General features: G+C 38.4%; 2 protein-coding genes across 3 annotated transcripts in view; one reads left to right on the forward strand and one right to left on the reverse strand.

Annotated features, from left to right (window-relative positions):
• Window positions 1-3,773: 3,773 nt before the first annotated feature.
• On the reverse strand, window positions 3,774-6,337 carry tpbg (trophoblast glycoprotein). The gene has a single exon (XM_077206376.1). It carries the CDS (start codon window positions 5,472-5,474, stop codon window positions 4,329-4,331), a length of 1,146 nt encoding a protein of 381 aa, XP_077062491.1. The 5' UTR covers window positions 5,475-6,337; the 3' UTR covers window positions 3,774-4,328.
• Window positions 6,338-9,510: 3,173 nt separating this feature from the next.
• The window catches only part of ibtk (inhibitor of Bruton agammaglobulinemia tyrosine kinase), a 51,497-nt gene continuing 45,588 nt past the window's right edge, over window positions 9,511-15,419 (forward strand). Inside the window, exon 1 of one of the 2 annotated variants that reach the window (XM_077206673.1) lies at window positions 9,511-9,688. The gene's annotated coding sequence lies outside the window, so the exon portion shown is untranslated. The remainder of the gene's footprint in view (window positions 9,689-15,419) is intronic. The other variant, XM_077206681.1, reaches the window with a different exon arrangement.

A 15,419-nucleotide genomic window follows, 5' to 3' on the forward strand; every position in this document is an offset into this window, starting at 1 on the left:
TAATTTGCACATTCTTATCTTAGTATGTTAGAGCTCATTTCTTATTTCTTGCTAATTTTATATTGTAGATCAGTACAGAGTCGGAAATGTTTCTTATGCGTGTTGCTGTGTTTTGTGTGTGTGTGTGTGTTTGAAGCTGCCGTGACAATGCAATTTCCTGTAAAGGAACAATAAAATATCAACAAAACAAAACAAAACAACAATTATTCATCAGAACAAAACAGGTAGCCAATGAAGCAATGATAAAATTTGGGTAATATGATCAAATTATGTGTTAAGGAGTTTAACAGCTGCATTTTGTTTAAGGAGCCTACAGGACATCACGACAGCAATGCATTACAGTAATCTAGTCTTGAAGGCATGAATGCAAGAACTAACTTTTCAGCAACAGCAACAAAAAACAATACAGTGACAAACTTGCTTAAATAGGCGCTTTTACATTTTGACGTTTTGACATGCCCTGACATTTGTGCTTTTTTCAGTTGCTTATAAACATATTAATGGCAAAGGTATCATTACACTCGGTTTAGCAGAAACAGGGCTGCCATAATATGTGAGCAACATGTATGTACATGTTTGTATTTTTAAGAGAATATTGTTTATGCATGATTATTGAAAAAACTAAAACTTAAAGTTTCTGAAATATGTGTCCACAAGACTTTTGACTAATGGATGTTGTCGCCTAGAGTGATATTAGAGATAGTGTGGATTTAGTGCGTCTTAAAATCCTCCTGTGGTGAAGATCAAGCTTTTAATCTGTTTATATGTCTATGTGGTGTTATTAATATGCTTTGAGACAAACCAAGTCAACACCATTGCTGAGTATTTTCTCCTTTAAACTGCAGTGAAAAAAAGACTGTGGTTTGAAATCGCTGGCGTTTCTGACGTCACAAACTACCTTGTAACCAATCAGATCAACGTGCGGACTGGCTTTAGCATATCATTAACAGCGAACTAGCAGGGGATTCTTGAGATGCCAGGTTATCCCGCTATATTTTTTTGTTGATACAAAAAATCGCCTAGATTTAGTAATATAGTGGGTGTATGATGTTGGTATATTATGATGTTATGATGAACTATATGCCTTTCTCCACTGACATTCTGATTTGTAAAAGCGTTTCTTATGATTGTTAAAGGCAGACTGAGATAGTGAAAGGAACATAGTTTGTATAAAATTAGCAACACATTATTAGCTGTTTGATACCAAGCAAAAGGCTAATCATATTATTCACTGTTATGTGCCGACGTTGTAAAGATCGACACCATTGAGCAGCGCTTGCTTCAGTAAGTTGGCAGAGTGAATCTCTGAGCTGGTGTGAGTGAGTGGAGGGTTAATTAGCATATTCATATACCCACATATACTAAATGAGACAAGGGTGTTACATTCAAGCTATTTTAAGGCATGACGATTTTTTTTCCCAGAAAAACATTTAAATATGTAATTTTGGTGATTAAAGATGAGTTTTAAAGGATATAATTATTGACTACAGGGGGACTTTAAGTGTACCGCTAAGTGTTTGGCATTTTTCAAACCTGGGACACATACTTCTGGTCACGTGACCTCAAGTGGCCAAGCCCGCAAGTGTGGGTATTTGGGCAGGCCCAGACTTTCCCTATCAGTCAGATGACGTCCTCTTGCAGTGGGCGTGAATAAGTTGCACAATGGGCCAGACTCTGTGCCATGTCCCTGCTTTGTGAGCCAAGGCAAACCCTAGAATGAAATAATACAAGAGACAAAGAAAGAAAAGAGAAACAAAAAGCAGTGTCAAAAGGCAAAGTATGGGGGGAAAAGACGCTTACATATGCAATGCTATTTTCTTCTATTTGGATTCCAGGGTTATTACGCACAAGAGGGTCATTAAGAGGATAGCAAAGTGAAAGCCCTCCCCCCCTTCCTTCAAAGGTTCTCTTGTACACCAGCTTTTATGGCTCCATCCAAATTACGCCAGCTCTACCAAGCATAGCTGAGCTACGTAACTCAAACTCGTTATTAAAAGTCTGCCGAGAGTCACCAGCAGCACAGAGATTGCATAAGTTCGAGATTGTCACCGTGGAAACGTGAGATAGCAAGCACCTGTTCCTTCCCTGGAGAGGGGCGACCAAGCCCTTTCCTCCAGGGAAAGAGTGGCGAATCCTTGGAGTGTCATCGGCTGCCAGATTAAACTGAACACAAAGAGTCACATTTGATACAGCCATCAAGCTCTTGCTCAGCTCTGCAAACAAACAATGTCCACAATCCATCGAACAGTTGGATGGTGTTGTCATTAATGCTATCAAACATACTATGCAAGCACACATATTGGACAACACATTGGAAGCACATGATGCTGTTTGTTTTAGTTTGGTGGTAACATACTTTCAGATGGAGTTATTTTCAAATGTGACATTGAAACAGATGAACTTTACCTTAATCTGGACGATGTTTGCTTGCATAGATCAAGTGCCAATTGCAATACCAAGGTCAATGGCACAATTGCCAGGTAACACATACTGATACACTGCATTCCTTGAATGCTAAATGTGTAATGGACGGTTAACTTCATGGAACTGATCAGAGTTCATGTCACGACATCCAAACCAGGAATATGGTTAAAATTCAAATCACTATAAAACTACATACAAAACAAGGACTCATTAAATATTTCATGTTATTGAACACAATTTTTTTTTTTGTGGCAACCTACATCACAATGACATTTTCCTCATCATTTTAAAGATAAATGAGAGCAGAGAATTGTTTGAGTAAAATGATGAATGGGAATAAAATGTATATTTTTGCTGTAATTTGTGTGTGCCACACAAGTAGCTCATATAGCACTCAGCTCAGGTTCTGCTACTAGTGTTATCAACTGAAATCACACCATCTGTAACATTATAGGCTAGTTCTGTTTACATAGTTTCAGTTGTATTTCAAACATTAATGCGTCACATACTTTAGCATATTTTATTATTGTTTAATAACAAACCACTGCCTGTATGTTATGGACAGAAAAGCCAATGATTCCAACAGCATAGCTTGTGTCTCGAGTCAATGTGCAATGCTGTTTTTAGTTCTGTAGTCCAACATTTTAGCAAATGCAACATAATTTGCTTATATGAGAATTTTTGTGAAGTGGTTTCGAGGGGAGGGACATGGTGACGGTAAAAAAAATGAGATAGGATGAATGAATGTCTTTGGGTTCTTTTGCAAAACTTTTGTGTTCGATGAAACATTCGCTCGCTAAATGTTCCCCTTTTTCCCCCCCAGAAAATTTTGTGGGATGAAAAACTATTTCAGTGGTTTTGTGAGTGAACGCAAAGATTCTCGGGGATACCAAAAAGCACGATATATATATATATATATTTTATAGGGCTTCATAGTTTTGTGATGTCGGCTGAATAAAATTTTATTTCAGAGATGGCAAAACGATTACACTGATAAAAATGAATGAATGTCTATAATGTTTGTCATTTTAATATTATGCGAGGATCCGCAGGCCTCTCACAAACAGATGTTTCTGATTGTTATGCAAATCTTCAGCTTCAGTACCTTGAGTAGATGCAAGGTCCTGTTTTACTGTGGTCGATCTCACGGCCTGAAGGATGATAAACAGTTTGGCTTTAAATTAATACTTAACAGTTAATCCTTTAAAACAGTCTTCAATGTGAAGCTGGGTATATGTGATAGACCTATAATCAGTTTACCAGATAATGTAATCAAGTAGTGGTTATGAAGTGGCATTAGCTTTACACACCTTTCTAAACCTAAAAATCACTGGACTGGAGAAAAAAGATCAGTGCAAGACCTTTAATTCAACAGGGCATCCCAAGAAAAAGGTTGATCTTCTAAGTCGAGTACACAAATGTAAATATAAAACCAAATAACACATTATAAAAAAGTGGATATTGCCATAATTTTACATCAATGAAAAAATACTTAAATACATGCATGGCAGTATTTTTTTGCAGAAGAAATTAATTAAGCTATAAAAATAACATTAAACAATTACAGTTTGTTCAGACATTTTACCGGTTCCTTTGTAATCAGAATTTCGGATTTCATCAGAAAAGACAAAACCCATCCATTGTATAAAAAAAATGGAAATATAATTTGTAAATGTTCTTGATTCATGCATCACTGGACAACATTATAGCAACACACCAGCATATATGATTGAGCTGAAGGCAAGCATAACAGGGTTGATCCTTGCAGAATCCAGTTACTGTCCGATCTGACAGAAAAGAATGCATGTCACAGCAAACATCTACAGTTATATATGTATTCATGCAAAGCTAGAGTCATATCATTGCGTGCCAGTTGTGCAAGCCGGTTTTCCAAGAATGTCTCATCACACATCGGAGTTGAGGCTGAGGTTGGCTAGCCGTGGGTCTGAGTTGATCTCGTATCTGTAATGGTATCCCTCCATATGATCTCTGCACGCGTCTCGGATATTGTAAATCCACTTCTTGATCCCTTTCCTGTTAAGGTAAAGGACCAGAAGGAAAATGACCCCAATGAGGGCAAGAACCATCCCCAAAAACACATATGAGGGCTCCAGAGCACGATCCACATCTCCATTGTTGCTCCAGCACGGGAGATGTGGTTGTTCTAGGTGTAAAAGTGGTGCATTTTTCAGTTGTTTTGGGTAAGAACAGGTCAAGTTTAATCTGTCCACCACAAAGTCATGTCTCTCTAACCAAATCAACATGTCCTCGATGTCGCAATCACAGCGCCAGGGGTTTCCTGAGAGACTTACACGTAAATCAGGGATCAAACTGAGCTCCGCCAGGGTCACGTTTGACAGGACTTTTAACGCGTTGTCTCTTAAGTCCAACTCTTTAAGTGCAGGATTCACAAATGTATCATTCCCGAATGAAACAAGGGTGTTGTTCCTCAAATCCAAAACCGTTAAGTCCGATAAATCTGTGAATATGCCCTCTGGAAGGAACACCAGGTTATTATTGGATAAATCAAGATGGGAAACTTTAGATAGGCTGCGTTTGAAAAGATTTGCAAACACACCAATGTAGGAGTGATTGTATAAGGATTTGCTGAGGTTTAAAACCTCAATCTGGTTGTCTTGAGGTAAAGCCTCAACATTAAACTCTGAAATCCTGTTGTTACTGAGGTCAAGTAAACGCAGACTTGGCAAGTTTTTAAACACCATAGAGTCCAATTGCTCCATTTGGCTTCCAGACACATAAAGGTGTGTTAAATGTCCCAAAGGCTTGGGGAAAGATTCATTGTTCAGAATCCTTATATTGTTTCCACTGAGGTTAAGTGTGGTGACGTTTTCTGGAAGGGGTTGTGGGATGGAGCTCAAGTTTTGGCTAACACAGTTTACCACTGTGCTTTCGCACGAGCAATGGGCAGGACATAAAGATAAAGATGAGCAGGAACATGTCAGGATGAGTAAAACACAGAGAGTCAGGTTACACATATTCTTTTGTTTCCTCTGAAGTTGAAGCAAACGCAATAATCCAACATTGGACATTTTGAACTAGCGATATAAGTCAAACTGCGTGAAAGCAATCCTCTCCAGAGAATAAAGGAACGCGCTTCTCAAACGGCCGTTTAACGTAAAGTCTCACATCTTTCTTTGTTCTTTCATTCAGGATGAGCTCCCTTACCTCCTCAGTTCCAGTACAAAGCAAAATAGATGAGATGGGTTTAGTTCATGTCCGTCAAAACCGCACGTTTCTTCAAGTTCCAAATATGTTTCTCTTCTTTTCATGAGTTCCACCAAAAGTAACGTAGTGCCCAATCCTACGAGCGATTCCTGCCCAAAACAACCCCGATTTGTTATTAAAGGTCTTGATATGTTAAAAGGTGCACAGTAGATCCACAAATCTATAAACGTGTTTTCGCCGCGTTTGTTGAGTTATTCTCGGGCTCGTCATCTCAGCGTCCCGCAACGCTCGCGCTGCACGCGGTAAATGATTCTCCCCCCTCGCTCCCTGAATCCACACTGAACGCCATTCAGCGGACTGTACCATTACACGCGTACGGGGGGCGTCGAGGACCACACACGTTTACCAGCAGCAGCGTTGTGAAGTTTTCCAGCCAGGTGGTACATTCTTTTAGGGGGAATGTAGGCTACAAGTAAATAAAAACGTTCTTGGCATAAAACACTATAAACACGCCACGAGTACATTAATTAAAATAACTAAATATAGTTATGATATAACACATAGACACTGTAAATAATCATAACGGGCAAGGTAGCCTACTATGTATTTAAAGTCCCCATGAAATAAAAATGGAGGTTTTTTGGCTTTTAGTGTGAATATGTTAGCATTGCTGTTATCTATAAACTAGTGTGCTCTAAAACAATGACAAAATTCGCATTTAGAAGATATGCATTCAAAACTTACAGTCTCTCACTTCTGCAAATATGGATCAACGATTTTGATGACATCACTCTGCATTTCAGCTTCCCGTCATATTTTCTGTTCAATCAAATGCTCTCTAGAATTTAAAGCTCTGCCCCCTACATTATAAATAGACACTGAAGCTGCAGCTGAAATCGATCACTCATTCACTTCACACATTATCTATAATATGTAAATATGCTTTCCATTCTAGCGAATGAAGTCTGGTTTCACGTTTCAGTCGCGGGAACCACCGCAGCGCGCACACAGTATGCTCCGGTCCAGAGACACGACAGCACAGAGCGGATAAAATGCGCGAGTCAGTGCAGATCAGAAAACATATCGGATTTGAATTCTGCACAGGATGCTAAATTTTAAAGCGATATGGTGGAGATTAGGAAGAGTAACGGTTAGACATTAGGAGGAAACTGTGGCTTTATCGAGCTCAATGGCTCTGGCAGTGGCCGAGGTATGACATAAACGAAACTCTATTGGCTATTTAAAAAAGGGGGAGGAGCTGTTTGATATGTCCCGCCCTGTCTTCCTGTTTCAGTGGAAATTACATCACCAAATTGAATAATGCTGCGCGTTTCAAGGCACTTCAATGAGGCCTTTAATAAGTCTGTACTGAAGAGGTGCTATACGCTTGTTTTTAATAATATAATAAATAAAAAAACATTAAAACATCATGATGTTTTAGTTTGTACGTAACTAAACTAACATCCCAACAATTTCCAGTCTCGAGCCTTTCCGAGCTGGCCGATAACTGTTGTTGTATAGCCTTTGGCTGTCTTTACCCCTTCTCGAATGAACTCCCTTGCATATGAAGGATGGGATGATGGAGGAGGCTGGGCATTGTTCTTTTGTCGTCTGCACTCCAAGGTGGCTGCTAGGTACTTCAGGACATGGTTGTGCCGCCAGGTATAGCGGCCTTGTGACAAACTTGTCTTGCATCCAACCAGAATGTGTTTGAGGTTTGCGGGGGATGGACAGAGGGGGCACGTTGGGTCTTCTCCGTACCACTGGTTGAGGTTTGAGGGGGAAGGCAGGACGTCGTACTTTGCAAGTAAGATGAAGCTGATGTGAAATGCTTCCATGCTCATCAGCTCCCTCCAAGAGAACTTTCTCCTCTCAACTCCCTCCCATCTCATCCACTGCCCTTGCTTGGCTTGTGAGACAGCCTTTGCACACCTCGTTGCCTGCTCGTGCCGTCACACCTCTTCGACAACCAGCCGTCGCCGCTGAGCTGGAGCTGCTCTATGCCACGATGGTCTGCTCTCTCCAGATCCGAGGCCTCCTCTCCCCTGTTGCACATTGCTAATGATGTCTCTGTGCCTGAGGTCTGACTTCGCCTGGTGAGTGGCTTCAGCTGGGTTCCATTTCCTTCCGGTCACCAGGGTAGGAGCTGTTTGGGAAACGCATGGATTACGGGACTCTGTTAGTGTCATTTCCAGCCTTACTTAAGAGCACTTGAACTCTTCAACCATGCTGGAAATAGGAATCTCCAAGATGCCTCTTCCATACTGTCCTATGTTAGTAAAGCATCTGGCCAGTCCCAGCCACTTTTTGGCAAATGAGCTAATCACTCTCTCCAGCTTTACTACCTTTGAGATTGAGACCTCATAGCTGGTAAGAGGCCACATCATCCTAGGTAGTAGCCCAAATTGAAGGCACCACAGCTTTAACCTGCCAGGGAGCATGGTCTTGTCAATACTCTCAAGGCCGTGCATGGTATCTTGCCTAAGCTGGTCCACCTGCTCTGTGTCCTTGAGGGTGGCATGGTACCAACGTCCAAGACTCTTGACTGGCTTCGCTGCCACTGTTGGTATAGGCTCCTTGCCCACATAAAACCGCTGTTCCGACAGCTTTCCCTTGACGACTGAAATGCTCCTGGACTTGCCTGGCTTTATTTCCATCCGAGCCCACTGTATGTTCTCCTGTAGCTTGTTCAGCAGGCGCCTAGCACAAGCCTTGGTTGTGGTGAGGATGGTCATATCGTCCATATAGGCTCTGATGGGAGGGAGACGAAGACCAGATTTGAGCTTCGGACCTCCTGCTACCCACCGAGATGCGCGAATGATGACCTCCATAGCCATCGTGAATGCTAAAGGTGAGATGGTGCATCCTGCCATTATTCCGATTTCTAAACTTTGCCATGCTGTGGTATACTCATTAGTAGTTAGGCATAGCTGCAGGTCTTGAAAATAGGATTTAACGAGGCTGGTAATTTCTTCTGGGATGCTGAAATACTGGAATGCAGTCTAGAGGAAATTGTGAGGAACTGACCCAAAGGCATTTGCAAGATCCAAGAACACAACATGGAGATTTCTTCCATTCTTTTTGGCGGTTTGGATTTGATTCCATATCATGTTTGTGTGCTCTAAGCAACCAGAGAAGCCTGGAATCCCAGCTTTCTGCACCATGGTATCGATGTAGTGGTTCTTTTCCAGGTAGGCTGTTAGTCTGTTAGCCACTACACTGAAGAAGATTTTACCTTCAACGTTCAGGAGGCTGATTTGGAATAAAGTGCCCCAATCAACCTAAATTCACCTAAATGAAGTTTTGATATAATCAATAAAGACTGTAATACAAGGCAGGGGACTACATTATATATATATATAGAAATACTATATTAAATAAGTCCGTACTGTCGAGATACTATAAACTCTTCAGTTTCAATGATAGCCTAATAAAAACATAATAAAAGAAAAAACAATGGTAGTCTAAAAGAAAAAAAAATATATAAGGATGTTTCATTTTATTTATTTTCCATTCTAATCACCACTATTAATACACAATTATTCGTGCAAGAAAGAATTAAAGCAATTGAAAGATTTCCTTCTTTAAAAAAAAAACATACCAATTATCTGTTTGACGTGATAGTCATGTGACTCATGTGGAAGGTATGTCCCGCAAGCCCCGCCCACAGCGCCTACGCAAGAGAGGGGACTCCCTTGCCAACTCGCTATTCCGCATAACAACAAGCCATGGATGCATATCATAAATGACTTGAGTGCCTCCATTAAAATTTTTGTCACAAATGCAAGACTGCTTATATTCTGCTAAGTCTTTTACATGTCAAACTGTCCTATCACAAATAACAATACAAGGCTGCAAGGTGAATTGTCCAATGAAATGTAAGGATACATGGATAATGGGCCAATCAGAATTCGTTTTACTCCTGTGTGCCTCCGCCTCTAGATCTTACTTAATCGACTAGTATCTTCTGCTGCAACATATTTACAGCAAAACACCAATCTTTCCTTTAAAGATGTTTCTCTGGATCTGTCGCATAGGGAAAAACACCAACATGGCATTTTCTTTCATCTAGCGTCAGGTGAGTGAGAGATATCAGCGCGTTGTCTTGTAATCTGGCAGTCTTTCAGTACATAGTTAAGCCCAATATGGTTCATACAAATTATGATGATGTGTTAGTGACTCAGACCAGAGACTTCGTCACACATCTCATATGTCCTGTTATTGATATTCACGAACTGTCCGTGCTGTAATGAGTTAATTCTTTTCACCAGATATGCTTATCCCTGACTGACATTACATGAGAGGTTTGCAGTCTGCAAATGTCAACAAACGCTTTCAATAGACTTATTTTCTCAAATATGTGATTTTAATAGTTTTTAGTATTGGATTTTCGATTTAGGGTCACAAAGTTGTTAAATATCCAGAAACTGATGCAAGACTGAAGCCTGAAGCCATATTTGGAAGGTGTCAAACTACTGCTCTGCCAAGTGTGGCACTTGATAATGCTGGGCTGTTTCTTCAACTATGTACTTTTTATTATTTTCATTAATTAGGCTTGGTCACAGATTTAACTTTTTTTTTTTTTGGTTTGTAATGGTCACATGCAAAGTTATAGAAACTTTGCATTATTTTGTCATTGTTTATTAATTTATTTATTTAACTACTTTTCTACTGCATATTTTGTATAGATTTGATCTTTTTTTATATAAGACCAGACCTAATCTTAAAGTATGATCAATAAAATTAATAATAATTAGTACATTTTTTTACTATGATTACCGCAACTGTTGAAAATTGTTTGTGGACAAACTAGTGAGTTTAAAAGCGTTTAAAAAAAAAAATTGTGTTACAATGTTACACTTATGTTACAATTTTACATTATTAAATCAGATACATCATTATTTTTTATATACATTTTCAAAGGGTGTTGTTTAGTCACAAATAAAGGCAAAACAGAAGTGCTTTAGTATGATGTAAGGGTTGCACAGACTTGTCGACTTTAAAGGTGCAGTAAGTGATTTCTGAGAAACTCTGTTGATATTTGAAATCACCAAACAAACACGTCCCTACCCAACAGGATCACACCCTTATCTATCACCCCTAGCTCCGCCCCCAAATTCACAAGTATGCTATGGCTGCATCCGAAATCGCATACTCTCTACATATTAGTGCTGCACGATTAATAATTTTGCAATCGCGATGTCAAGCCTATGCGATTATATGACGCAAAATGCTGCGATTTGAAGGAATTAATACATTTGTAGCTGTCATCATTAACACGCTAAATTGATTAAATATTTATCAAATATTTAACGCAATTAAGGCATCATCCGTAAATTTTTGTCATCCTTTAGCTAGTGTTACATTATATGACCCCGCTCTTATTCGTGCATAGCCTATGCTTTTAAACCTTTCATGCGCGACAAGTCAAAAGAGACCGCGCTGCCTGTGAATGTCCTGACTCCAGTGACACACAGAAAGACACGCGCCAGTATTGTGCACACAGACAGCTCGTCAGAATACAGTTCTCTTTTGCGCTTGAACGAACAATAACACACACATTTATACCAAATGTCAGTTTTGTTGAGTATCTTTCTTCATAAAAGGAAGTTTGGAATGAACCGCCACATCCTCACACGGTTCTACACCAGCACTGTAGAGACTATCCTGGTATGGCAATGCTACCGCCCGTAACCGCAAAGCCCTGCATAGGATGGTGTGTATCATCGGAGGTGCGCTTCTCTCCCTCCAGGAAATATATGCCAGGCGGTGTGTGAAAAAAGCTCGGAGGATCATTAAAGACTCTAGCCACCCGAGCCATGGGCTGCTCTCACTGCTACCATCATCAGGCAGGCGGTACCACAGCATCAGGACACACACCAGCCGACTCGATAATAGCTTCTTCCCCCGAGCAATTCTATTTCTAAACTCTTGATCCCTCATGATCAATTACCATAAACAGTCTAATTGTCAACACAGTACAACATAACCTACAGTATATTTACATGCATATTATTTAACGTATGTGTAACTATTGTATACAGATGTCTATATTGTATATTGTACATTGTATATTATTTATTGTATTGTTAGTGTATATGGTGCTGTGAGTAATTGTGCGTACATTAGATGTGTAAATTGTGTAATTCTGATGTTTGCTGTAAATTGTTATACGTCCCATCGTGTCATGACTGCTATGTTGCTCGGAACTGCACCGAAGAGTTTCACCCACTGTTGCTCTTGTGTATATGGTGGTTCTGTGACAATAAAGTGATTTGATTTGATTTGCAGTCTTATGATGAACGTAAAGAGTTGTGAGGGAATGAGTCGCGTGTTTGATCTTAGTCTCTGTCAGCAGCGGCTGCTCTTAAAGGGCCAGCATCCAATAAAGTTAATCAAAGAACAGAGTGAACGGAGAAAATTACTCGCTGCTCTTTACTAAAGAACTTTTGTAGCTTTAATAAGGATTAGTCTATATTTACCTTATAATTTATGCTGTGTAGACTGTTTGATAACTTCAATTTCTGCATGTCCTACCTGTTAGACAGTAAGGGCACAGGTAAATATAACATTTATTTTATACTATTGTACTATTGAGACGATAAAAAGTTTGCAGTAATGCAAGTCACAATTTAATTTTGTAAAAAATAATATTTTAATTTGAAAACACTGTGCATTTGGTTGTTTGAGTTGAGAAATACACATTTCTGCATTATCACTAATCTGTGTGTGCATTTTACTTGAGAACCAAGCAAGTCGACTCATGAAACCATTTGTTTATTACATCGCAATCGCAATATTGACCTCTATAATCGCTATATGACATGTTCCCCAAATCGTGCAGCCCTAGTAGTTATTTTGAATAAATTACTTCACAACCATTAAAACTGTATTTTCTATTTAGAATGAGTGTGTGTAGTATGAATGTAATCTGGACGTACTACATTCTCCATGTTGTCATTATCATGTGACCAATCAGCACCAGTTACTTCCCTTCACTGCCATTCACAAATCCTCTCCCGTGACCTCATAGTAAAGTCCATTGTGTACACTTCAGAATCTCCCTGGAAGAAGTTAGTCATCCGGGTACTTTTTGCCTACTCTTTTATGAGTACAGTGAATTCAGACATATTACTTTTGTCTTTCGCCTACTATATAGTAAGGAAGTAATCGATTTCAGATGCATCTTATGCAACACAGGCACCTCCCCCTCAAGTGTGTTTTCGTACTCGGTCAGATCCACTTTCAACAGCGTTTATCAGAATACTCTTGCTGCACCTTATTGCTCTGCCATGATGCTTTAAGCTTGACATTGATTAGTCGCTGACGCTGATCATGTGATTTTTTATGGAGGTAGTTTTGTTTCTTTATTATTCAATCAAAAAAAATATTTTCAATTACAAAAAACCTTCACTTCAATAAAAGAAAAACTTTTCAATCAAAGAAAAAAAATATTTGAATCCAAAAATAAATTTGAGACTCAAAAAAATACATTTGAACACTGCTTTTCTTTGATTGAAAATGTTTCCTTTGATAGAAGTCCGTTTTGTTTTGTTTAAAGCAACCTTTGTAATTGAAGTAACATTGTTTTTTGATTGGACCATATAATAGGTAGGACATTTGTGTCTTTATCATTCAATCAAAAAAGAAGTTGCTTCAAGAAGTTTTCAATCAAAGAAAAAACTGTTCAAATGCAAAAAAAAAATTACCCAGTGAATTAAAAAAGTATTGAAGAGAATGTGTTTTTTCGTTGTTGTTTTTTTATTTTTATTTGAAGTTAAAAAAATTTAGAAGTTCAAATTGTTTTGATTGAATAATTTTTTTTATTTGAAGTGCAAAAAGTTTTGAAGTTCAGATTTTTTCGTTTGAATTATTTTGAAACAAACGTTCCGCAGTGGGCGGGTGCTTCTCTATTGGTCAGACATGTTTGATTGACAAGTGTCTACACCAACGACATCTTTCTGACAAAGAAGTCATGTTCGACGCCACTCGCCAGCAAGCTTTTTGCCAGCAAGTGGAGGGAGTGGAACTTCACGTTGAGGAATTTTTGTGATGGTGTTAGGTTAGATATCTAAATATATTCAGACAGGATAGCAAAGTGCGCGAACGTCTAGTTGATAACGTTCATCGATGCGCTCTCACTACATGGGAACTACGGCAACCGTGGAAGCTCAAACAAGTCGATCTCCCCCTGTACTTGGCCGCTGCAAGGCTCACAGAGATGGATCTGTAGCTTCAGGAAAATGAACTTCACGGCTGCTCCCTCCATTTGCTGGCAAAAAGCTTGCTGGCGAGTGGCGAACATGACTTCTTTGTCAGAAAGATGTCGTTGGTGTAGACACTTGTCAATCAAACATGTCTGACCAATAGAGAAGCACCCGCCCACTGCAATGTTACTTCAATTAAAAAGGTTGCTTTAAACAAAACAAAACGGACTTCTATCAAAGAAAACATTTTCAATCAAAGAAAAGCAGTGTTCAAATGTATTTTTTTGAGTCTCAAATATATTTTTGGATTCAAATACTTTTTTTCTTTGATTGAAAAGTTTTTCTTTTATTGAAATGAAGGTTTTTTTAATTGAAAATATATTTTTTGATTGAATAATAAAGAAACAAAACTACCTCCATAATTTTTGACACTAACAACATGGCCGCCTTGCAGAAGACTTCTGGCAATAGACCTTCTGACTGTTCTGACTTAGTGTGCCATATCTTTTCTAACTGATCGGACTTACGGTTTTCGTATAAATTACAATCAAAATGCCAAAAAATCCCATAGATTTGCATTTGCTGTAATACTAATGCTGTCCGCAGGATAAGAAATATTTGAAGTCCATTTTTACGCTCCATTTCCATTAGTTGAAATACGAAAAAGTATTCATCATTCAGCGAAAACAGATTTTTATAATTTAAAGAAATATTTAAATATATCTAATAAAAATGTAAACTCAGGCACCTTGCAGTCACGCATGATCAACAAACTTTAAACCCTTGATTTCAAACTATGGTGCACTGTATCCAGTCGCCCTCAATGTCATATTCATTTCTTTTTCACCGCATATTAAATTTGTGTAACTTTGTCTTAGTTATTTAAAATATGATTCCCAGTGCGCTCAAACTCACCGGATTACTGAGTACCCTTTTGGTTATAGTGTTCACTTCATTTTTTATTCATATTTTTTTTAAAACAATTTCTTTATTTGTAAAAAAAAAAAATAATAATTTTTATTAGGATTAGAGAATCAAGAAGTTGCCATCTAAAGTATAATTCTGTTTATTTTACATATATATATATATATATATATATATATTTTAAATCTATATATGTATATCTAATCTGTATATAGCCATATTTATCAGCCATCTGGCACTCTGCTCTTTAAGATATCCGTGTCGGCCATAAAAAAAATATAAAATATCAGTCCAACAATAGTTAAAATGAAAAATAAATGCATACTCTGCTCCACAAGTTATGTTTGTTTATACCATCTCAATTCTCAATCTCGGTGGAATGCATGTTTTAAACAGTTTATTCTTCAATTAATTTCTAGATTAATGTGCATTTGTAACGCACACACATAGACAGTAGCTCGCACATCATGTATAGATCTTGCGAAACCGAAACATTCAGTAGTACAGAAACTTACTATCAACGTTGTCCTGTTATTTATCAAAAAATAGCTTAAAAGTCAAAGTTCTGTCATATATTTCTTTCTGTTTTTAAAGTACCTAAAACCCACAGCTTTACTATTATTAGAGAGACATTGCACAGACAGGTAGGATTAATATACGCACACAACTGTTCTTAAC

This window comes from Siphateles boraxobius, unplaced genomic scaffold, assembly GCF_051911475.1.
Source record: "Siphateles boraxobius isolate OS27281-9 unplaced genomic scaffold, OSU_SipBor_1 12, whole genome shotgun sequence".
Lineage (NCBI taxonomy): Eukaryota > Metazoa > Chordata > Actinopteri > Cypriniformes > Leuciscidae > Siphateles > Siphateles boraxobius.

Excerpts from the sequence above, each read along its gene's own strand:
- tpbg (XM_077206376.1), bottom strand. The coding sequence starts at position 5,474 with ATGTCCAATGTTGGATTATTGCGTTTGCTTCAACTTCAGAGGAAACAA.